Source organism: Rhamphochromis longiceps, linkage group LG22, assembly GCF_057381845.1.
Source record: "Rhamphochromis longiceps isolate RC_006_pf linkage group LG22, R_longiceps_female_GT1.1, whole genome shotgun sequence".
NCBI classification, from domain to species: Eukaryota; Metazoa; Chordata; class Actinopteri; order Cichliformes; family Cichlidae; genus Rhamphochromis; species Rhamphochromis longiceps.
Window position 1 is genome coordinate 17194475 of NC_140577.1, and position 25063 is coordinate 17219537.

General features: G+C 40.3%; 1 protein-coding gene across 1 annotated transcript; it reads left to right on the top strand.

Annotated features, from left to right (window-relative positions):
- Nucleotides 1-4062: 4062 nt before the first annotated feature.
- LOC146643821 (Y+L amino acid transporter 2) lies at nucleotides 4063-24675 on the top strand. Its single transcript, XM_085395160.1, has 12 exons — nucleotides 4063-4214; nucleotides 14397-14758; nucleotides 15138-15313; nucleotides 15502-15644; nucleotides 16582-16707; nucleotides 17064-17208; nucleotides 19807-19930; nucleotides 20984-21087; nucleotides 21233-21329; nucleotides 21451-21600; nucleotides 22087-22270; nucleotides 22978-24675. Exons 2-12 carry the CDS (start codon nucleotides 14630-14632, stop codon nucleotides 23070-23072), a joined length of 1473 nt encoding a protein of 490 aa, XP_085251286.1. The 5' UTR covers nucleotides 4063-4214; nucleotides 14397-14629; the 3' UTR covers nucleotides 23073-24675.
- The last annotated feature ends 388 nt before the right edge of the window (nucleotides 24676-25063 follow it).

The window sequence follows — 25063 nt, forward strand, 5'->3', positions numbered from 1 at the left end:
CAAGCAGCTGGCCAATAACGAAGGCATGAGCGGAAGTGCGCACCCCTCCGGAATAAAAGTAGCCATGAATCATTTTACTGAGGGACCAAAGAGTGGAAGCAAAAATAAATAATTACAAAATAATATTTAAAAAATAAAAATATAATATAACAATAAACTAACAAACAAACAAATAAATAATATTTGCACAGCAGCATTTATACAAGACTCAAGTCTCAAAATGTTTTAGTCTAACAAAGAATTTTTTTCTTGCTTCAAATTAAAACAGACAACGCAGAATTAATATCGGAATAAAATGCAATAAGAAATGCACTGAAAAATAAATGCTGGTGTCATGGCTCCAACTTATAAACGCGATGGCTTAAATAACCGGAATATGTACGGTTTTTTCTTTTTTAAGCACTATAAAATCTATAAACAAATTACATTAAATTTAGAACTGAAAACTGGTTTTCTCATTGCCAGCTAACATTTTATACAGCCAGACAATAATCATAAACTCTTAACAGGTGCATGTGAAGTATATGTAATATGCTAAGAGGAGAGAATATTTGTTTTTTGTTTTTTTTATTTGTTTGCTTGTTTTTTAATTAAACTGTGAGGCTCCCCAACAATTTGCGTAAACGTCAAACATTATGGAAAAGCTAAATATATTCTAAATACGTGTGTTTTATTTTGAAATCAATTGCAGGGACTCCCAACATCTAATCCAGTTGATTTGGCGGTGCCTGTAATGAGCGCTTTACCATGTAATGCACTCTACCACAGTCTCCTCTCCTCCAGGCAAACTCTGACACACCTAATGTCCTCCTGCATAACAGAGCGCCAACCCTGCTGTGACAGCTGATAGTGAGGGAGTCTCCTCTTTTGTTTCTGATAAACGGTTAGAGGTGAAACAATTGTGTGTGTGTGTGTGTGTGTGTGTGTGTGTGTGTGTGTGTGTGTGTGTGTGTGTGTGTGTGTGTGTGTGTGTGTGTGTGTGTGTTTATATCTATATCTATATATCTATGGGTATATAAAGATGTAAAGCTAGCTATATGCAAAGGCAAAAGACCACCAAACTTGAATTATTAAAAGAATAGCCTCTAGGTGGCAGCAAATCTCAAGTCTGTAGGGTACGCGGAGAAAAGTTCCTGTCAAAACTGGCAATAACAATACATCAACTAATGACTCAAAAAAACATCATCCAATATCCAAGAAAATGCACCTAATATGATATATAAAAGAAATACAGGCAAACAGAAAATGTAAGTCCATTGTTAGTTACTATTGAATTTTCATTCATTAATCTATTGTCTATATTTCCTCTTTGAATAATCATTTATTCATCATTTTGTTCATTTATTTTACTGTGTATAATGTATCTTATGTATTTATTTATTTTCTGATATATTGATATTCTGTCTGTGTCTGCAAATTGTGTCAACCCCAGGAACCATGATACAAGGTATTTGCAGAAATAGAAGGCAGAGAACAGCAAAAGGACGAAAAAGATGAGAACATTAACACTATAGTAGCATTTCCAAAGAAAGCTATCAGAGATTGGTGGAATGCCTGACCTTATTTCCACTAGACAGGAAATTGCACTCCCTTTTCTCTTTTTCAATTTTATTTCCAAAAATTTGAGCACAAAGATAGAATTTCTTTAGAGGTTTTTTCCATACTATCCTAAAGTACAGGGTCCTTATCACAAAGCATGCGCTTGCATAGATAACAAAGTCGTTATGTGCCCACTGTTTATTCATGTGTAGTGAGAGGTTCTGTAAAAAGCCAATGTTTAACTAGGCCCAACAATATACCAATGTTTGTAGCTGTGGCTTGTAATAAGGTGGCATGAATGGAATAAATGGCCTGTATTTATATAGCGCTTTACTAGTCCCTAAGGACCCCAAAGCGCTTTACATATCCAGTCATCCACCCATTCACAAACACATTCACACACTGGTGATGGCAGCTACATTGTAGCCACAGCCACCCTGAGGCGCACTGACAGAGGCGAGGCTGCCGGACACTGGCGCCACCGGGCCCTCTGACCACCACCAGTAGGCAACGTGTGAAGTATCTTGCCCAAGGACACAACGACCGAGACTGTCCAAGCCGGGGCTCAAACCAGCAACCTTCCGATTACAAGGCGAACTCCCAACTCTTTAGCCACGATCGCCACTCGCAATTTACAACTCAAACCATTTACTAGGCTAAAGTAAAATAACTTTAACCTAGTAAACGGTTTGAGCCTCTTCATCCTTTCTATTTGTTGTTTTATTATTTATGGGATTCTACTGATGTACAGTTACTACTTATTACATAAACCTGTTCAATAGTTCATTAATGCAAATATCTGATCAGCCAATCACATGGCTGTAAATCAGTACGGGTCGACCTACTGAAGTTTTAATTGACCAGCATAATTTGAAAGAAAGAAGATTTCAATTATTTTGGTCTCAAAAAGAGAAGATATCCAGTGAGCAGCAGTTGGGTGAAAAAGTCTCTCTGAAGAGCAGATGGGCTACAGCAGCAGAAGACCACACTTGGTGCCACTGCTGTCAGTTGAGAACAGGAAACTGATGGTATAATTCCCATGGGCTCACCAAAACTGAACAGCAGAAGAGTGGAAGAATGTAAATAACATGAAATAAAGGGTGTCTGTCTCTGCGTTTGCCCTGTGTAAGACTTTCAACCTGTCAGGGTGTACCCTGCCACTCGCCCTGTGATAGTAGGGATAGGCTCAACAGTTCAGGCTCGTGCTGGTGGTGTAATGGTGTGGGGACAGGGGCGGATCTAGAGAAATTTTCTTAGGGTGGCATGGAAATGAAATGGGGTGGCGAAATAAAGCCATCCCATTATGGTTAAAATGATTCAAATGTAGTAAATATACACGTTTCATATAAATATTATATAAATATTGTATAACTTGACAGCACGGTGGCACGATGGTTAGCACTGTTGCCGCACAGCAAGAAGGTCCTGAGTTCAATTCCAACATCAGGCCGGGGTCTTTCTGTGTGGAGTTTGCATGTTCTCCCTGTGTTTGCGTGGGTTCCCTCCGGGTACTCCGGCTTCCTCCCACCGTCCAAAGACATGCAGCTTGTGGGGATAGGTTAATTGGATAATCCAAATTGTCACTAGGTGCAGATGAATGTGAGTGCGAATGGTTGTCTGTCCCTGTGTGTTGGCCCTGTGACAGACTGGCGACCTGTCCAGGGTGTACCCTGCCTCTCGCCCTATGACACCTGGGATAGGTGCCAGCACCCCCGCGACCCTGAAAAGGATAAGCGGAAGCGAATGGATGTATAACTTAATTATTCTCTGTAGCCCTCATAATTAAACATTTCAGTTACATAAAACATGTGCATTTTGATTTTATGCACTGTATAGCCTTTATAAGAAATAAACGAATATATTTATACAATCAAAATCCACAGAAAGCTATACCACATGGGGCGGTTCATTTACAGACACAAGTATAACTTAAGTTTCACTGTTTTTTGTTAGAAAAAAAATCAAATTGTTACATGCTTAAATTAACAATTTTCTGAACCATTTGTTAATATTGGTGGTGGTGGTGGGGGGTAACATTATGCAATATATTCAGTTTTAGAATTTATATTCAGGGTTAACTGTAGCTAGGCTCAAAGTGTTAATGCTATCTTTTTTTTAATAAACAACATTGTCATATTCAAAACCAAGATGGCAAGTGATCATTTTAGGATGTCACATGCCACCCTTCTAGATCCGCCCCTGTGTGGGGAGTATTTTCCTGGCACACTTTGAGCCCTTTAAAATCAACTAAACGTTACATAAAAAACTACAGTCTATATGATTACTGGTCCATCTTTTATGACTACAGTGTACCCACCCACAGTCTCCAGATCTAAAGAAAAAAAATCCATTTTCATTGCTTGACAGAGCTTCAACTGTCTTACTGTCTACTCTTCAAACAGATCAAATCATCGCTCACCCGAAATGCTAACAATAGGGTGAGAAGCGACACGCGATGAACTTTATTTCCTCTGTTATTTATTAAAGTATCTTATGCAATGTTCTCTGCTGTTCACAGAAAGGCTTCTGCTTTTGAACGTAGGGTCACGTATGGTGGGAGGTTGGCTAGGAGGAGCCAGCTACAGATGTTGCTTGCCTAAAATGTGGAGCGGCACAAGTTGGTGACTGGAAATCCCAAGGACGGTCCTTGAGTCACCGCTCGCTTCAGCTAAAAGGTAAATTGCCTGACTTCACAGTAGAGGTTTCACTACCTTTGTAGATGTAGAGACTAGGTGGGCACGCGGACAGGAGTCGTTTCAGTCGAAGTTAACCGTCGCTACGTGTCTTTCACGCGCACACTAATGCTAGCATGTACATCTGCAGCATCATGCGTGTTCGTCGTCATTAGCTCTGTTGGCACACGTGGAGCCGCCCGGCAACTAGTTTAATGCGGACTCTTCTTACATGGTGACTGAGTGTTTCGTTTACATAACAGTGTGAGCTGGAGATTTAAAGTAGGCGAGACAAGACGCGCTTTTCACCCCTCTCCTCTTTCACTGAGTGTGCGTCGGGCCGGGGCTAACAGAGCTATCATTCCTAATCATTGGTAACAAAAACCGTTGCCTTTGCGTGTTAACAGGGCGCGAGCGCGTTTTGCGGTTGATGTGGTATAATTTGGTGGCTGAAACTAAACAATTGCGTGTTGAACATTCCCGCCTATGGCTAATATCGGAGATGAACCACTAATTAGTGACTACATTGCTTTTTGTGTGCCTTACAGAATGGTGGATGCCCCGTGCGGAAGCGCGCAGAGCTACACTGCTCGGAGTCGTAATGACACAAAAGGCAAAGAAGTCGGTCTAATCTTCTCTGCCGGCCTTTTTTAATAGCGGGAAGTTATCTGGATCATAGGCTAGAAGGGTTTACAATCACCACTACTTTTAAACTGAGTTGGGAGTACTAGTGGAAGTTGTACTTCCTTTAAAAGCTAGGTCTGAAATTTGCATTCGCCCTTTCTCACTTAACATGCGGAAAATGACGGAGTCGAGAGTGAAAGGAAATGTAAGTCGCTAGCAAGTTTGCGTCAGGATTCAATAAATGAATACAGCGTAAAATCAGCGACAAAAACTCCTCCAACAGTTTAAACATGCGTTTAACGAGCCCGACGTGCCTCAAGTGCTATTATTAAAATCCGACGTGGTGTTCACTATGCACAGAGCAGATGCTGAGTATAAAACCTTTAACAATCAGCAAACTAAAAAAAAAAATACATGCTGCACGGTCCACACAGCGTAAGCATTATTGCATAATAGCCAGTTCTGCGATACCGACAATAACTTGGGCAGCATCGTTATTTCCCAAACCTCTGTTAGAGTCCAACTCCACACTCACATTGCTACCTAACGTCAGACCTGCCTGACCACAAAACAGACTCTTGCAACATCCTGAGCATCATTTAGTAGATGTCTCAGAAAACAGACAACAGCTTTGGCCCTTATTTAGGCGGGTCTTCTGTGTCCACCCAGTTTCCTCTCAATGTGAACACATTCACTCACCTCCATTCCAATAGTTTCAGCAATCTGCTCCCAGGATTTGTGAATAAGAATGAATAATATTTGTGAGTCCTTATATTGATACTATGATTATTAACCCCTATATAGAGCCAGTTATTGTTATCATGTAGTTACATTTTCGGAGAGGCGCATGTTAAGTTATGCTGCATGTTATGTTGGTCGGTTTTTGTAGGGGCTTTGCTATAGCTACAACATAGATTCCCCCCTGAAGTATAAAGACTTAATAACAGAAAGAGGATCAGATTCTTGTTTTGAGTTCAGAGATGAGTGTGCAGTGGAGTGTTTTCTATGTTATCAGAATTATCTTAAAGTGTAAGTGGGGTAAATGTATTCACTTTGTACAGTTAAAAAACTAAAGTTGAGTAAGTGCAGCTTCACTTGAGTATGAAGGGAAAGAGATGGGAACACATAAAGAATGAACACTTTGCTATGTTAAACTTATTGGCGATATTTATGAGTTGCAGAAAGGTCTAGAATAGTGTTCAAAATGGATTTTAAACATGGCACAAGGCATTCATGCTGATGGTTTTATATTTCCTACTAGATGTCTAAGGAATGAACATTTCAGTAAAGCGATATCCAGACTTTAATAGCAGTAAGGTGTCAGTGTCAGGCATTGTGTGTCTTTGCTGTTATGAGGCCTACGTAATCATTTTGTGCATTTTGATTCATACATTACACTCACAGTAACTCCATATGGAGGTTGACTTGTACATCAGGTTTCTTCTACACGGTCTTGTTCTTGACACTGATAGTTTAATCGAGTTACTATTCTGTTGTTCTTATGAACATGGGATAAATTCACAGAAAATGTTATTTTGGTGAGCATAACCATTTCCCCTAGAGATGGGTTTTGAGGCTGTGGTATGGGGGGGGGAGCATCTGCATTACCTTAACGAACAGATGCTAGCATAATTTCATTGGACCAATAACGGGACACATGGCGCCAGACCTCCTCAGACCAGAAGGTCCAGTTGTGACATCCAAAAAAATTATTTTCTGAAAAGATGATTGCTCCTTACTTTCAGATGATTTCAGACTTATCATTTTAGGCAGTAATCAACTTTACTAATGAGCAATGCTCAACGTTGCTTGTTGGTTTCACCAAAAACACTGCATCCAATAGAGAAAAGCAATGAAATGTTTGTTATTAAATTGAGTAAATTTAAGATTAGGGCTGGGCCATATTATACCGTTCACGGTAATACCGGTATAATGTTAGGCAACGATAGGAAAATGAAATATCGCGATAGAATGGGAGTAAAACGCGCATGCGCAGTGCCTTTGTTTTCATACGCACATGGCCGATTGTTGAGTGAAACAGATGAACCAGAATTGGTTTGTAAAAATGGTGCAACTTCCGTGATGTGGAACTGGTTTGGTGTTTGTCCATCAGATACACAACAAAGCACATTTTTTTGCAGAACATGCAAGCGGCCGTCGTTATTGTCGTATTTGTCGGACTGAGATGCTCTTAAATCTGGGAGTAATCTGGGTCCTAAACTCCGTATACTTCAGGTCAAACAACACTGCAGCATCACTTAGAGTTAAAAACTGTCTAAATTCTTTCATCTTTAATAAAACGATCAGCATTGCTGCTTTACCAGGTGTAACTATAAAGTTTAACTTCCAGGCATCCATGAAAACAAAAGTTATTACATTTAACGGAGTTAGAAGTTAGCAGGAAGCTAGCGGAAGTTAGCTCGCTAGTTTCGCTAGTTACCTAAGCATGATATTGCATGTTCTGACTGAGAGATTTCTGAAAAAAATCAAACGTACAGCTCTGCTATCACTTCCAACATAAATGAAGACAGGAAACTAAACAGCAGCGACGTTTGCAGGGTTACTGAAGTTGGGCTAGCTGGTATATAATGATGTGCTACGTGATCGCTAGCGACACAGCTACAGTGGGGAAAAAAAGTATTTAGTCAGCCACTGATTGTGCAAGTTCCCCCACTTAAAATGATGACAGAGGTCAGTAATTTGCACCAGAGGTACACTTCAACTGTGAGAGACAGAATGTGGAAAAAAAATCCATGAATTCACATGGTAGGATTTGTAAAGAATTTATCCGTAAATCAGGGTGGCAAATAAGTATTTGGTCACCTCAAACATGGAAAATCTCTGGCTCTCACAGACCTGTAACGTCTTCTGTAAGACGCTTTTCTGTCCCCCACTCGTTACCTGTATGAATGGCACCTGTTTGAACTCATCATCTGTATAAAAGACACCTGTCCACAGCCTCAAACAGTCAGACTCCAAACTCCGCCATGGCCAAGACCAAAGAGCTCTCGAAGGACACCAGGAAAAGTATTGTAGACCTGCACCAGACTGGGAAGAGTGAATCTACAATAGGCAAGCAGCTTGGTGTGAAAAAATCAACTGTGGGAGCAATCATCAGAAAATGGAAGACATACAAGACCACTGATAATCTCCCTCGATCTGGGGCTCCACGCAAGATCTCATCCCGTGGGGTCAAAATGATCATGAGAACGGTGAGCAAAGATCCCAGAACCACACGGGGGGACCTGGTGAATGACCTGCAGAGAGCTGGGACCAAAGTAACAAAGGTCACCATCAGTAACACACTACAACGGCAGGGAATCAAATCCCGCAGTGCCAGACGTGTTCCGCTGCTGAAGCCAGTGCATGTCCAGGCCCGTCTGAAGTTTGCCAGAGAGCACATGGATGATACAGCAGAGGATTGGGAGAATGTCATGTGGTCAGATGAAACCAAAGTAGAACTTTTTGGTATAAACTCAACTCGTCGTGTTTGGAGGAAGAAGAATACTGAGTTGCATCCCAAGAACACCATACCTACTGTGAAACATGGGGGTGGAAACATCATGCTATGGGGCTGTTTTTCTGCCAAGGGGACAGGACGACTGATCCGTGTTAAGGACAGAATGAATGGGGCCATGTATCGTGAGATTTTGAGCCAAAACCTCCTTCCATCAGTGAGAACTTTGAAGATGAAACGAGGCTGGGTCTTCCAACATGACAATGATCCAAAACACACCGCCCGGGCAACAAAGGAGTGGCTCCGTAAGAAGCATTTGAAAGTCCTGGAGTGGCCTAGCCAGTCTCCAGACCTCAACCCCATAGAAAATCTGTGGCGGGAGTTGAAAGTCCGTGTTGCTCGGCGACAGCCCCAAAACATCACTGCTCTTGAGAAGATCTGCATGGAGGAATGGGCCAAAATACCAGCTACTGTGTGTGCAAACCTGGTAAAGACCTATAGTAAACGTTTGACCTCTGTTATTGCCAACAAAGGTTATGTTACAAAGTATTGAGTTGTATTTTTGTTATTGACCAAATACTTATTTGCCACCCTGATTTACGAATAAATTCTTTACAAATCCTACAATGTGAATTCATGGATTTTTTTTCACATTCTGTCTCTCACAGTTGATGTGTACCTCTGGTGCAAATTACTGACCTCTGTCATCATTTTAGGTGGGGGAACATGCACAATCGGTGGCTGACTAAATACTTTTTTGCCCCACTGTATGTTAGCATAACATAAACAGTGAAGCTGGAGGACGAACACTAACACTTTTCCACTTATAAAAGTTAACGTGAAGGTTCTTCATGGTTAGAGACAAATGCAATCGCATGGCAGGATGCTGTAAACGGACCAAACTTCAGTCAGGAGAACAACTGAGATAATCCATCCACAATACGAGGTTAGTCATTAATATACTGCAGCAACATGGGAATAGAGCAGCTGCCAGAGAATTCAACATTAATGAATCAATGGTACAGAAGTGGAGGAAGCAAGAAGAATGAGTTTAATAAAGTTTGATTTATCTGACTGCTTTGTTTCGCTTAATGTGCCTTATAATCCCGTGCACCTTATGGTCCGAAAAATACGTACTGCACACTGCAGTTTAATGTTGCAAAGCACCTCTTTTTAACTTCAGTGGATATTATACATGGTTATGCTCAGGATATGTCAGCCCATTTCTACTGGAAATGCCTTTTGGTTAAACTTTCAGCAAGGAATTTGCATTTGCACTGTTACATTTTTATAAAGCTTTAATGTACATAAAAACCAGCTTCTTGTTTAAGTGAAAATAAATGGAAGGTTGTCTTTTTGCGCTAGTAATGTTGTGGAGTTGTATTTTGTCTCGCATCAATTATATCGTCGGTTATATCGTTACCGCAAATTTTCAAATATATATCGTGATAAATATTTTTGGCCATATCGCCCTGCTCTATTTAAGATGAACAAAAAAAGGGATATTCAGGAGATTTAGCTTTGTCAAATTATGTAAGGTTGCTGCTGTTATTATAGTTGACCCAAAGTGGTTTCAAGTTATGGTAGTATTAACATTTGAGGTTTCAAAAGATGGAAAATCTGCACATAGGAACACCCATCCATCCATAAAGTCCATCCAAAATCCCAGAACTCCCTCTCCCCAGTCATCTCCTTAAGCTTCACTGGGTGAACACAGAGGCGTTCCCAGGCCAAGCAAGAGATATAATCTATTCAGTGTGTCCTGTTTCTGCCCCAGGGCCTCCTTCTGATGGATCATGCCCAGAACACCTCACCCAGGAGGCATCCTTGTTAGATGTCCAAACCACCTCATCTGGCTCCTTTTGATGCGGAGGAGCAGTGGCTCTACTCTGAGCCTATCCCAGATGGCCGAATTCCTCACTCTATCTCTAAGGGAGAGGCCAGCTACCCATCAGAGAAACCTCATTTCCGCTGCTTATGTCTAGGATCCCTTTCTTTCAGTCACTACCCAAAGCCCATGAGTATAAGTAGAGACATAGCTCAACTGGTAAATCAAGAGCTTTGCTTTTACACTCAGCTCGCTCCTTACCTTGACAGATCGGTACAGTTTCCGCATCACTGCAGCCGCAGCACTATTCCGTCTGTTGATCTCCCTCTCCTCTCACTCGCGAACAAGACCACTAGATACTTAACCTCTTCAACTTTGTGGAGTAACTCGCCCCTGACGCGGAGTGGGCATTCCACACTTTTCCAGCTGAGGACCATGGCCTCAGACTTGGGGGTGCATATCTCATTCTAACCACTTCACACTCTCACTGGAACAGCAATAGCTGGCAATATAAACAAACAACAAGATTAAAATGGGAAAAAAAAAGTTCACAGTGGACTTGACAAAAACCATGAAATACCTCAGACATGATTTAAAAGGGGAATATAGACCTACAGAGCTGATTCAAAATCCAAGGAGTTGTCAACAATTACACACATTTAATAAACACATTGCTTAAATTAATCTTTTTATCTACTTTTTTTTGACTGAAAGATTAAGGTAAAGTTGCACCAAAAGCTGATGGCTGAGAGTACAGCACGCTTCCAATCAGAATGTCATTTTAATTGGAAGGGCATCAAACGTCTGTCTTCTATATTAGACACATAAAAACATTGGGATGGTGATGATGTTGGGAGCCACAAAGATTTAATGTGCATTGTTTCTGTGGTTCAGTTTCGAAACACATCGAAACCTATTTTTTTTCAGTTGTTACACCATTGGATACCCTCAGTGAACATATTTAAAGTTTTCTTCCATGTTATATATCTTCAGTGTAATATGAGTGTTGTTTCTTCCTGGGGATCCAACTCATGGAGCTCTTCATAGTGCTTTAATGTATTTGTGCATGTGCTTCCAAGAAAGATGTGTTTAGTTAGTAAAGGTGAAATTTGATTTGGCTCAGTGTTTCAGTCCAACGCTTGCTTTGAGTGCCTCTTCCCATGAACTGATCCAGGCTGAAGGAGGCGGGATGAGTAGTTTGCTTCACTTTTTAGTAACATAGCACCTGCTTATGAAGCACACGGTGTGCTACAGACAAAGCGGCAGGATTATGTAAGGTTAGATCTCTTTTTCTCTGTGAATACACACTGATGAGAGGAGAGAGTGAGCGAGGCACTGCTTTCCTGTATGGGAAGTTAGAATCTAAAATATGCAAATTAAGTTAAACTTTGCTCACATTCAGTGATGAATTATGAAGCCAGCGCTATCAGATGATATAAGAGAACAGATAATGGGTAAATGAGGTGCAATAAAAGTAGAACTTGCTCCATTTTGATTGCACCGTGTCGTCCGACCCTGCAGTTTAAAAACCAAAGTCGCGTGGGAATGAAAGGACCCGTGGCTGACAGCTGGTTATTCAAGATTTACTAGTTCGGGGAGCTGGATGCCTGTGAAATAAGCTGCTGTTGTTGTTTCCTTATTCATGGTTGATTTGAGGGTTGTTCCACTGGCAACAGCCCCAAAGGGATTTGTCTCCTCCTGGGATCAAACCAGGACTCTTTCACTTGTTAGACAAAGGTTTAAAACGATACACCATGGAGCCATTTGTTAAACAGTACTGACCAGAATGTGACTGACTGCTGAAGGCGAGCAAGCTAGATGTAATATTGCAACAGGGAAATATAAATCTTTAAGCCAGCGCATACAAGATGTAGTTATCACAGCCTGGCTGTTGGTTGGTTGTTTGTCCCTGATTTGGAAATGTTCTTGGATGCACTGACGAGCAGAGAGATAGGAATTATAAATGCAGCTAATCAAATATATGACATTCTTATTATCATTCTTATTATACAGAGTATTTCAAAAAGAATCATCCGATTTCAAAAGGCTAGAAGTTACATAGTTCTAGATGCGAGATTTTAAAATACATGGCTAAATATGAAGTTTTATAGCAACAGTTACAAAGTGCTCAGTAGGGCTGCACGATTAATCGTTAGAAAATCGCGATCTCGATTCATACTTATGTGCGATCTCATTTCCAAATGACAACGATTTAAAAAAAAAAAAAAAAGGCAACGATGATTGTACCGCATTTTGATCCGGGACGTAATCTGCATGAAAACAAGCGCTCACTCTTCCTGCTCAACAAATGACAAGGGCGGAGCCTTATACCACGTGATACAGAAGCTGTGCCGTGTGATGCTAAAATTAGCAGGGAAAAAACAACGGAGAGCACGTCAGGGATGATGAGAAAGTGACAAGAGAACATCCGTCCCGGTCAACCACCCAAACATCAATAACGGGAACCTTATACAGCGCTTCCCTATACCCGTCGAACTCCCACAGGCACAAAGAAATTACGGAGGCTATCACTTATCACCTGACCAAAGATATGGCTCCCATCAACACTGTGCAAAATGAGGGATTTAGGAAAATGATCAACACCCTAGACAAACGCTACACAGTGCCGTCCCGCAACTATTTTTCTATTGTTGCACTACCTGCTCTATACACGCAGCGTCGAGCAATGGTGGAGACGGAATTTCAAGCAGTACAACATTTTGCGGCAACCACAAAACGTGAGACATTTGTTTTTATGTTTATTTATTGTTTTTATGTTCAGTTTCAACTGTTACGAAGTTGATGTGCAGTTAATAAGTGCAATAAATATTTATATACTGGAAAAGAAAACCGTGAGAGAATCGTGATCTCAATTCTAAGCCAAAAAACCGTGATTCTCATTTTATGCAACATCGTGCAGCCCTAGTGCTCAGTGTCCATATGTCAATTTGATAGTCATACTTGTCCTATACTTCTGCAAGCATGTCTGGACTCACTGCAGTCGTTGCTCTTGTCATGCTACCTTCCAGCAAGCACAGAAAAGTCATAAATTCCCTCTTTCTACAGTACACGTTTGAATTGAGTTAAAGCACTTTGAAATCTACTAAAAGTTGCTTGTTTCCTGGTGATTGTGTTGAATTTATTTTCACATTCTGCAATGGTGACTAAACGGTCGCCCACGCCCACAGGTTGGTTGGCAGTGTTTCAGACTCACCAAGTCTTTTGATCACAAGGTGATTGCACAGGTCACTTGATTGCATGTAATTGCCAACTTGACCCCATTCATTTGCATACTGATATCAGGCTAGTAGTAGACTGACTCCCTCTGATGGAAACATTTCTAGCAGGTTTTCTTGACAGTGTTGGTCTTCTTGACCATCTCATTTCATTATGATAATATTGTATTGTTGGGTGTCAGGTGACTCCCAACGATATGACCAAAAATATTTATCACGATATACATTTGAAAATTTGCGATAACAATATAACTGACGATATAATTGACACTAGACAAAATACTTTACAACTCCACAACTTTATTAGTGCAAAAAACAAACAAACATCAATGTATTTTCACTTAAACAAGCAGCTGTTTTTTATGTGCATTAAAGTTATATAAAAAATTAACAGTGCAAATGCAAATCCTTGCTGACAGTTTAACCAAAAGGCATTTCCAGTGGAAATTGGCCGACATATCCTCAGCATAACCATGTATAATATCCACAAAACTTAAAAAGAGGTTATACACACACAATACGGTAATATTATGATGAAGCACTGTACGTATCACTTCGTGAGGCTCCTGCCTACGATAACCGTAAAGCTCCGACAATCCATCAAGCAGTGCGGGTTCGTAGCTAAGCAAAGTCGTACTGAAACATTTGACAGATACGCCGCCATGTGCGTATGTAAACAAAGGCACTGCGCATGCGCGTTTTACCCACATTCTATCGCGATATTTCATTTTCTTATCGTTGCCCAACATTACACCGGTATTACTGTGAACGGTATGATATAGCCCAGCCCTACTCCCACCTCTAGTTAATGTGTAATATCTATGGGAAAGAGCAGTGTGGGAAACATTTCACTCACAGTGCTATTTGAACCCAAAGCACTTCATATATAAAGAAAGGCATTCATTTATGGAAGATAACAGAGATGTGTGTATGATGACATACTGAACTGGGATCACTTAACTCATATCTGCTCAGCAAAACTGTTTACTATTATAATAAATTCCCTTCTGTGAGACAGTGTGTGCTTGTTTCTTTTACAGATTGTCCGAGAGAAGCACCTCTTGGATTTCAATGAGTGTTAGAGACATGCAATAGCTCGAGCCATTCAGTGACACTCAACACCTCAATCCCTCCTTTCTCGTGTGATAGGCCCGCACCTCTTTGTTCAGTTTTTCTACCTCTTATTTGTTCTAGTCTTTGACTACTTTGTCATTCCCATCATTTCCTTGTCAATCTCATCTGAGCTGAGGCCAAAGGCTGTAAATTCCTCAAAATGGTTGCTGATGTAGACACGGCGTCTCAGGGTAGTGGCATGCGGCTGAAGCAGGAGATTTCCCTCCTTCATGGTGTCTGTCTCATTGTGGGAAACATGATCGGCTCGGGCATCTTTGTCTCGCCTAAGGTAGGTCTCTCCCTTTTTTGGGGGGTGGGTGGTTGAGTTTTTATTGTGGTTTAAACGTTGCAGAGCAGTAAAATCTAAATGCTTTCTTTGTAAAATGCACCTTAATTACTAAAGAAATCTGAAATTGAAGGACTTCAGTTTTTGTTGATGACGTGTATTACAGCTGTCCAGTTTAGGGTTGAGCAGTCTTCTATATTTACATTAGATCTTAGATCACTAGGCACATTTGTTCAAATGACAGCTGGTTCACTGCCTTCTGTGTGTGTGTGTGTGTGTGTGTGTGTGTGTGTGTGTGTGTGTGTGTGTGTGTGTGTGTGTGTGTGTGTGTGTGTGTGTGTGTGTGTGTATTTAATATCTCCTCTCCTGTGTTACCCTGCAGGGAGTCCTTATGTACACTGGCTCATTTGGGATGTCCCTGGTCGTGTGGGCCATCGGAGGGGTATTCTCTGTGTTTGGAGCGTTATGCTATGCTGAGCTTGGTACCACCATCCGTAAATCTGGTGCCTCCTATGCCTATATCCTTGAAGCCTTTGGTGGTTTCTTGGCTTTTATTCGGTATGTTGTTTCAGCAGTGCACTGCTGAGCCCTTCTACTAACACAATAAACTACTCAGGCATGTGCTGTACTGGGATTAAATGGTAGACGGAAACAAAGGTTGACATTACTCAGTGTAAATAAACTAAACCTGCCTACTGTAAGCGTTACGTGAAGCGATAATTAAGATGAAAAAAATGTCTCTGTAGACTGTGGACATCCTTGATGATTGTAGAGCCGGCTTGTCAAGCTGTGATAGCCCTGACCTTCTCCAATTACCTGGTCCAGCCTTTCTACCCCACCTGTTTAGCCCCCTACGATGCCGTCCGTCTTATTGCTGCTGTCATCATATGTAAGCCTCTTTCGCTATTAATCACTCACATCATTTATTTTACCTGCTATTTATGTTTGCATGGATGTTGTAAAGTTGTAAGTGTGTTATGTAGTTTTAAGCTTGTATCCATGCAGTGTTGGTTTAAATCTTTTTGGACATAATTAGGGAGAGATTTCTTCAACCCCAGCAAAAATAGTGTGCTGATAAAGCAGGTGAAAAATTGCACATCACCACATCCCATCTGTTTCTGTACCTCTGTGCTAATTTCTGTAGACAGCTCAGTTAAAGAGCTGGCAATAGAGCATTGTAACACACAAAAATTAGTTTTGTTTGTTTGTTTGGTTTTTTTTATAAACCAAAGCAATGGAAAGTTCATATACAGTTGTTTACTGTATTAGATTGTACTGTTTTACATCACGCCCCTGTAAATTGCAGTGCATACAGTGAGAGTCTTAATTAGGAGGAAGTCTTAAATGCATCTTTGTCTCCTGTGCAAGCAGGAGGATCAGTTGCAGACAGTTGAATCTTTCACGCAAAACAGCTAAAATGGATTTCCACGTGTAAATTCAGGAGAAAGGTGTTTAAAATGGTCTATTGGCTGCAGCACTACTGGAACACGCATGCTGCATTTGGAATAACTTGCATGGCGCCCATATGAAATGTGTCATTTGAAATGGGCTTCTTATGCATGTGGTTTGACTTGAACATCGAGTGATAGAGCAGATGATGGGACAGGTGATGGAATTAATAGAAGCACGCTGTGAGATTCATTTTTTACAGGGGTGTTCCTCACAGGGTCTGAATGAACCCGGTGGTATTTGGGTGGTGCCGTGTCAGTTCTATATGAGGAGGAGTGACTTGTACCCTTTAGCTACATTCTCTAGCTGCAAGCTTTTCTAGAGCTGTAGTTTTCTACTACTTTTGTAGTTTTATACTGCTTCTTTCTTTCCATCAGGTGTGCTCACATTTGTGAACTGCATGAAAGTGAAGTGGGGTGCCATTCTTCAGGTCATCTCTACTTTTGCAAAGGTCATTGCTCTAATTGTCATCATCATTGCCGGACTGGTTAGGCTGGGACAAGGTAGGATCCCTGAATAGTCTCTATTTAGAAAACAACTATTAAGGCTACCAATTGGTCCTTAGACAACATATGTTCTAAAGCTCAAAACATGGTGCTTATATAATATTGATGATAACAATAATAGTAATTACAAATACAGCTGGATGAAATCTGTTAAAATACATTTATCAAAGTCATTTAAAAGTTAAACTGTGGGCATGGTTAGGGTGTTGTGTGGCTAAATGAACTGTTCCTCTCTCCCTTAAGTGAGAAAAGTAAAAAAAAAAAAAACACCATACAATTTGAATAATATATTTCTTTATTATGAAAATAAAAAAATGGGATATATTTATAATGTATACCTTGTGTTGTTGTAGGTTTTAACCAGAACTTTGAGGATTCTTTCAAAGACTCCAACCTGAATCCTGGTGATATGGCCCTGGCCCTTTATTCAGCACTCTACTCTTACTCTGGCTGGGATACGCTCAACTTCATTACAGAGGAGATCAAGGACCCAGAGAGGTACGCAATCTTGTATTTATAATGCTCGTTTTACAGTAATCATTAAAATCCTTTATTCCTGGTTGTGCTTTCGATTTGTATACATAAAGTGGTGTGAAAAAAGTGTTTGTGAAGTAAGTAAAGTTACATTTTATTTATATAGCACCTTTTAAGACCAAGATCACAAAGTGCTTCACACAGAAATACAAGGCATTTGAATTTCTGTGCACTCTTTTTTTGTATGTTTTTCACACATTTTAGATCATCAAATAAATTTAAATATTAGACAAAGATAACACAAGTAAACACAAAATGCAGTTTCTAAATGAAGGTGTTTATTATTAAGTGGGGAAAAAATCCAAACCTACATGGGCCTGTGTGAAGAAGTGATTGTCCCCTGAACCTAATAACAGCTTGGACCACCTTTAGCAGCAACAACTGCAAGCTAGGGCTGCGATGATTCGAGTAATTCGATTATAAAAAAATTCTCGACACAAATTCTTTGCTTCAATGCTGTCGTCGTGGAAGTGGGAGCACTTCATCCACATTTGTGACTAAAATCACACCTGCAATGCAAACAAATTTAGGAGCAGCATGTGAATAAAAAAGCTGACAACATTGAGTCCACACAGCCCGCAAACATTGGTAACACAACAGCAGCAGTCATGTTGATGCTGGCACAGTTTAACGAGGAGCTGGAGTCTGTTTGCACACCGTAAAGAGCAAACGAAGCCATTAGCAAGACGTGAGCTCTGGTTAAGTGAAAGAAGATGTGTTTCTAGCAACCAAAACAGCAGCGCTGTTCCTGCAATCGCCAATAAAACCATTACTGGGAAAAAGTAATGACAAACTCTGACATGGAAAAAAAATCACATTTTATAGCTGCTCCATCCATCGCTGTTTGCTTTACACAGTGGAGAATCTGCAGTAAGCCTCAAGAAGTTGTATTAAGATATACAGGTGAATTGTTAATTGTTAATCTGATACCATGTTTAAATTATACAGCAAGCTGTATAATTTAACTAAGAGCAGCCATCCTATTGATGCTTGAAGCAGGGGTGAATCTAAAGGGGGGCATGGGGTGTACTAGACCTATCATGTTTCGGCTGTGTGCAGGCAGGAATTGGACCCAAACGCAAACTCACTAGTGTTGAGGTTTAAATTTATCATCTTAAATGTTTATATGCTGATTATATTGCTTTATATAAGAAACTAAACAGAATACAAGAAAGCCAAACTAAGACGCTAGACTATAGAATAAACTGGGGCAACAAAGAACTAAGAGCATAATACAAAAACTCAGAGACACAAGAAACTCAAAACACTGGGACACCGACCCAGGACCGTGACAAGACCAGATTAATTTCGAGGCTTTCATAACATTTTTCAGATTGAAAAATTGCAATCAACAGTTCATTTTGAAAAAAACCTGTGTATATTTGTTATTGCTCAATAATAAGAGAAAAAATATTTCTTATCTAATTTCTTGATTGATTGATGGAATAACTGAGCGATTACTTGATTACTAAAATAATCGATAGCTGCAGTCCTAAATTAAGCGTTTGCGATAACTGGCAGTGAGTCTTTCACAGCGCTGTGGAGGAATTTTGGCCCACTCATCATTCTTTTGTGAAATCCCGGATGAGTCGTCAGCAGGAATATCTAAATGTCACAAAATTTGTTTTGGCTGTATCACGATACACATCGCGATATGTTTAAATAGCCTCCAAAAACAAAAAACACAGAAAGTCTCATTCCTTCACTCATCTGAAACTCCCACTGTCCTCATATCTTTCCCTATCTGGTAGTTTATAAACACACATGCTAAGGGCAGTGCGCCAGGTAGAAAATCTGGGAGGGGGTTATTAATGATGCATTCACAGTGTGTGGGAGAAAAACAAACTCACAGTGAATTGCATGCAGACAGCTTAATATTTCCATTGCAGTTCTTACTCGATGGTTGTGATAAAACCATTTTATCCGTCGTACGTGGAAACATCGAACATATTTGCCCACCCCTACCGATTACTCCCAGTGGTGAAAGTTCTCCACTGTTCCAGGTTTTCTACATTTGTGTATAATGACTCTCAATGTGGTTCATTGGAGTCCCAAAGCGTTAGAAATGGCTTTGTAACCTTTCCAGACTGACGGATGTCAATGTTTGTTTGTCAGGCGTTTCTTTAGACCTAGCGTGCTGTGGCATAATTAGCCCTTGCCAGACAGGTTCTATTTAAGTGATTTCCTGATTCAACAGGTCTGCCAATAATCAGGCCTGAGTGTGTTTAGTGAAACTGAACTCAGCTTTCCAAAAAATGCAGTTAATCACAGTTAATTCATAATTTAACAAGATGGGCAATTACTTTTTCACACGAGACCAGAGAGGTTTGGATTGGATTGAACATTTGTCCCTTAATCAATGAAATCGTCATTTAAAAGCTGCATTTTGTATTTCATCAGGTTATCTTTGTCTAATATTAAACATCAAACATGTAAGTGTGACAAATATGCAAAACACTAGGAAATCTGGAAGGGGGCAAACACGTTTTCACACTGCTGTATTGCTAAGTAGTTTAAATCTAACAGTCTTAATGGATGCCACCTCCTATTTTTCCATTGCAGGAATCTCCCCTTGTCCATTGCCATTTCAATGCCCATCGTCACAGTGATCTATATCTTGACCAACATAGCTTACTATGTCGTCATGGACGCAGATACAGTGCTCAACAGTGAAGCTGTTGCTGTGGTGAGTCCAAAGCTCTGTACTAGAGTCACTTTGTGTACATATCTGCATACAAGCCCTATCACATACCAGTATTTACAGCCTCTGCTCACCCTCTTAGAGGTAGGAGGATGTGATCTGTCCCTCCTGTGTTTGACTGTCGTCTCTCTGAGTCCATCTAACAGCCACTGCCTCTCGCATCTGGCTTTGGTACTCCCTCTTGGTCATGCAAGACTGTAGGAGTCGAGATGACAGGAACCTCATTTAGCTAAAGAGGTTAGCGCGCCACACAGGAACAGGAGGAGAGCTCATGATGTGATTAGTGCAGGGAGAAGGAAGATTTGTACTTGTCAGTGGTATTTGCTAATCTCTTTTTTTTTTATTTTAATGGTTTACTAATGTTCTGTCATTAAGCCAGGGGTTTTCTGCCCTGTTGTAATGAAACTGTGAGATGCAGCAAAATTTTTAGTCAGGTTTTGGAGATTAATGATGTCGAATCTCATTGTGCGCTGGTTGTACTTTGCAACTCAGCGCCACACTAAAACATGATGATGTTTGAACCTAAACTTGATTATATCACTAATATAATGCACCTCAGGCATGTTTGGGTTTTGAGTGGGTTAAAATGAGTGATGCCACATCGTTGTCGAGTCAAGCTTTTGGCAACAGCTCAGGTCACAATATGAACAAAGAAAATCCACTCAGAGGTTTTAAAGTGGCATCACAGTATAACATCTTTCTCAGTTCCTGCTGTTCTTCTCTTTCTAGCTGGTAACTTTTTCTTTCTCTCCTTTCTAACAAAGTGTCCTGTGAAACTGCTGTGATCTGTGTAGTTTTTTTTGTTGACAGTATTTGTACTCATTGATTATTTGTAACAGTGTGAGCTTTACACTTTCTTCCGCCCTTGAAAAGGAAACAAAGGGGAGTAGCAGGAAACATCAGGGGTTCCCGCAAGCAGATTAGCCAGTTTGTTGGATTAGTTCTCGTGTCTTTTAATTAGTGGCACACATCTGCACTGATGAGTCACATTTTTACTAAAGTGAAAAGGAGTTACAAGCACTTTGGCTGCTTCCTCAGACATTTGCAGATGAGGTGCTGGGCTGGGCTCGTTGGCTGATTCCTCTTTCTGTGGCGATTTCCTGTTACGGAGGCCTCAACTCATCAATCATTGCAGCCTCGAGGTAAACTCCTAAATCTAGTGGCCTCCATTTCTGTTTTTCCCAAAATGTATGGGTTTTTTGTTTTGTTTTGTTTGTCCTATTGCCAACTAACCAATCAGCAGCACAGTGACTTTAGTTCTTATTGAAATGTCATTTTCTCTCGCAGGTTGTTTTTCGTTGGTTCCAGAGAAGGCCACCTACCTAATGTGCTTTGTATGATCCATATTAAACGTTTCACCCCGATTCCTGCCCTACTTTTCAATGCAAGTATCCCCAATATGTTTTTTTTATTTTAATGTAAATCTTTGTGGTTCTTCATCTTTGTCATGAATGTATTTCTCTTGAACGTAATATTTGTGTCTGTTTTTGGTCGTCTTCTCACAGGGTGGCATGTCTCTGTTGTACTTGACTGTGCCAGATGTTTTCCGGTTAATCAACTACTTCAGTTTCAACTACTGGTTATTCATCGGCCTGTCGATAGCCAGCCAGCTCTACCTTCGCATCAAAGATCCTGATCGACACCGACCCGTTAAGGTACCAAAAATGATGCAATGTTCTTAATAACCAAAGTGAGCTTGAAATACAAACAGGTGTAAAATTTAGCTCAGATGTGTTAGTGCAGTCAGCTCAGAGATAAAAATGAAAATAGAAATAAAGCATTAGGCAGGATGATGAGTGTAGATTGTGTGTATGAACGTCTTGTTTCTGAATGTGAGCCAATGTTTTTTATCTCATAATCTTCGACTGCACCTTGGTGCAGCCACCCAACCACATCATCCAGCTCACAGCCCCCATCAGATTGTGAACAGACAAATAAACCAATGAGCACAAGATGTAAATGGATACATTAAAGATAGTGTGTAAAGTGTTGTTCATGGTCTGTGAAGTTTTTTTCGTTTACCCATCAATAGTGAGTGTATTGTACTGTTTACCCTCTTTTGTTTTGAGTTGCGACAATGTTTAAAGTCATGTCAGTCTGATCCTTTTGTTTTGTCCATTTCTCCTCCTCCCTCTCGGTAGCTGTCTTTGTTCTTCCCAATAGTCTACTGCCTGTGCAGCTTATTCCTGGTGGTGGTGCCGCTCTACAGCGACACTGTCAACTCTCTAGTGGGGATTGGTGTGGCACTTTCTGGGGTACCGATCTACTACATTTGTGTCCATCTGCCTCGCAGCTCCAGACCAGCCTTCCTTGGAAAAATGCTCAGTAAGAGAAACACTGCACTGCCTATCATAGAAGAGGTTTTGTTTGCTTTGAGGGAACTCTGAAACTCACATTTGATAGCCTTCTTATTAAAGCACTTGTCTATTACTGCTTTATCCTTTAACATTTGTGGTCTAGCTCTGAGAAAGATCAGCAAGAGCTCAGTGTCATATTTTCATAGGCTAGAACAAGCTAGCCAAGCTGTCAGTCTAGCTTTTTATTCCCTTTGAGGGGAAATGCATCCTTTATCTTCCTTGCAAATTCCCAATTGGTTTATAAAGGAAGAATTTCCCCAAGAAACTTAAATCTAGGTACAAAGGTAGAGGATTGAAGCTAGCACGTGGTAATATGACAACAGCTATAGTATAAAGCTCTGTGAATGAATGTGGCTGTGTTAGGTTATTACTCACAACTCTTTAAAGTAGCATACCAGTCTCATATTTCCTATAGCTACCATAGAAATGTATGGAATTGCTATGGCTCTCTGTAAAGGGATTGGAATTAGTGTTTCATAGTTCAGTTTAGCATAAAACCCACCTACACTAAAGGCTTCTATAGTACAACATTTATAAAACTCTTACTGTTTAGAAATGCTACTTTTTTATACTATTAACACTGGACTAGTTTAAACAAGTAACACTTAAGGCAAATTTTTCTAATTAGCAACCCTTGAGCAGCCATCTGATTTTTCTTTTTCTCTCTTCACACAGATGCGATATCTCTATACACCCAGAAACTGTGCATGTGTTGCGTGGCATCGCCAGATATTGATCTGGACAACATAGACCCGGGGAAGATCGAATGATCGATGGACAGACAAACTCAGAGTAAAGTACTGTACGGGGAGATGGAGGAGGACGAACGAACACAATATGAAGCAATCTGGGAGCGGCAGACAATCGGGGCTGAGATGAGATGATCGCTGGACCTATTAAAGACGGATGGAGACGGTGCAGAGATGAGCACACCACGCTACTCGATCTCCTCCTCCTCCTCTTCTTCTCTCACACATGTGCCATAAAGAAGGAAGGAGCAGGATTTTACTCAGACTGTTTATTATAGGCAAGAGCACAAATGCAGTGTATTATTACAATTATACTAAGTGTATATCTTAGCAGAAAATTTAGTCCAAAAATCTTGATTTTTGAACTTGAGACCTCAAAGAAGAGCAAACGGTTTTTGCACATACATTTTTCATTTTGAAGGAGACGATATATAAAATGGTTTAAAAAAAAAAGAGTAATTAAGGAGCGGTCCTGCTGTATATTTATGATCACAAATCTGTCATGCTGCTTTCCATCCACCACAGCTGCATGTGGGAACTTTGACATCATCTTCAGGGCTCTTTTTAAGTTCAGGCGCCTCCTAGTGGTAGCTTAAAAAACTTCAGTTGATAAGTCATAAGACTTTCCAAAGTGTCATATAAGAGTCTGTCTCTGCTTCTGTGTGTTGTGTCTCATGTTTGTACTGTTACCTGTCACCTTGTTGCTTCATATACGTGCACACGATCCATTTAAAAGTAAAAAATCTCATGTTTTTTTTAGGTACACACCTCAGTTACACTTTAAAAAAAACCAAACATAAGGATTTCTATTGCAGATGAAATATTTAATATATTTTTTCAGTTTTTAATGTATCGCCAAGATGGGCGGTTGTCACAGAGCAGATCAATTGTTGGACCATCATGCAGTAAAGTGAAAATTCACAGCTGTAGTGTGTTTATATGGTGTTTTGTGGTGTACTTTTTGTGTTCCTAGACTGTACGTGCCTTCAGTGAGGTGGGTCTAATGATGTGATATCGCCACATTTGTTCTTGAGCACAGTCGCCGACATGTCGCTGTAAAGTTTGCCAAATGTGTTTCAAGTCGTCATCTTTCATTAGTTTCTTCAAATTGAAGCTGACCATCACAAAAACACAGGCAGTAGTTGTTGGTTAGCTAGAAATAATCAGTCTTTAGATTTAAAAAAATAAAAATAAAAAATCTGCTTAGCCTCTGGACATGATTAGGAGCTAACGGGAGCACACGGTTTGTTGCTTCACGTGCTAATTTGCTTTTCGGGGATCAGTAGTCATCGGTTAAAACAAACTAGTGGGCCGTTTAAACACAAAAACAGCTGTATATGTATATTTCAGTATACTGTAATACAATGAACCTATTATTCTCAGAAAATGCAAAATAAGAATGTTATAACATATTTGTTGTTTCATTGGGTACCAAATGTGTGTTTTCTGGGTGTTTGAAAGCTTTTGTGCTGAATGTGTCTTAAGAACCTGCTTTTTTTCCCACTGTTCTGATTTATTTTGCCAGACGAGCTTCTCCAGGGGGCTGGAAATGTGTTTGCTCACTCCGAGGCAGAAAGTGAGCTGTGTGTTTTATCTGAATAAAGTTAGGTACAGACTTCAGTGACTGGCTGTTCTTATCGTTTGCTTTGTTTGACCTGAACACACTAAAGTCTACATCTGTAGCTTTACCCTTTAGGTAAATGAGCAGCTTTGATAAAATCAAGGTTTTAAAAGTTTCCCAACTGATCAGTATGAAAATCCACATTTTTTTAATGGTATTTTAACTGGTCCTTTGCAGGCATTTCCTTATATCACATTGGACTGAGTATCCTGGGGTTATTCACTAGTGAAATTGTTAATGGTCTGGTCTGGAAAGGGAAGCAAATAACCTTTAAACACAAGATGATTGATTTGGGATTTAAATATTTGCGTCGGTTCACAGCTCTCCAGGTCATGGTCGCCAGAGAGTTTGAAAAAACAAGAGGCAACTGGATTAAGTTTGCAAAGGTATT

Excerpts from the sequence above, each read along its gene's own strand:
- LOC146643821 (XM_085395160.1), top strand. The coding sequence starts at position 14,630 with ATGGTTGCTGATGTAGACACGGCGTCTCAGGGTAGTGGCATGCGGCTG. Across the intron at positions 16,708-17,063 it reads ACTGGTTAGGCTGGGACAAG|GTTTTAACCAGAACTTTGAG; the intron begins GTAGGATCCCTG and ends GTGTTGTTGTAG. Across the intron at positions 22,271-22,977 it reads CTTCCTTGGAAAAATGCTCA|ATGCGATATCTCTATACACC; the intron begins GTAAGAGAAACA and ends CTCTTCACACAG.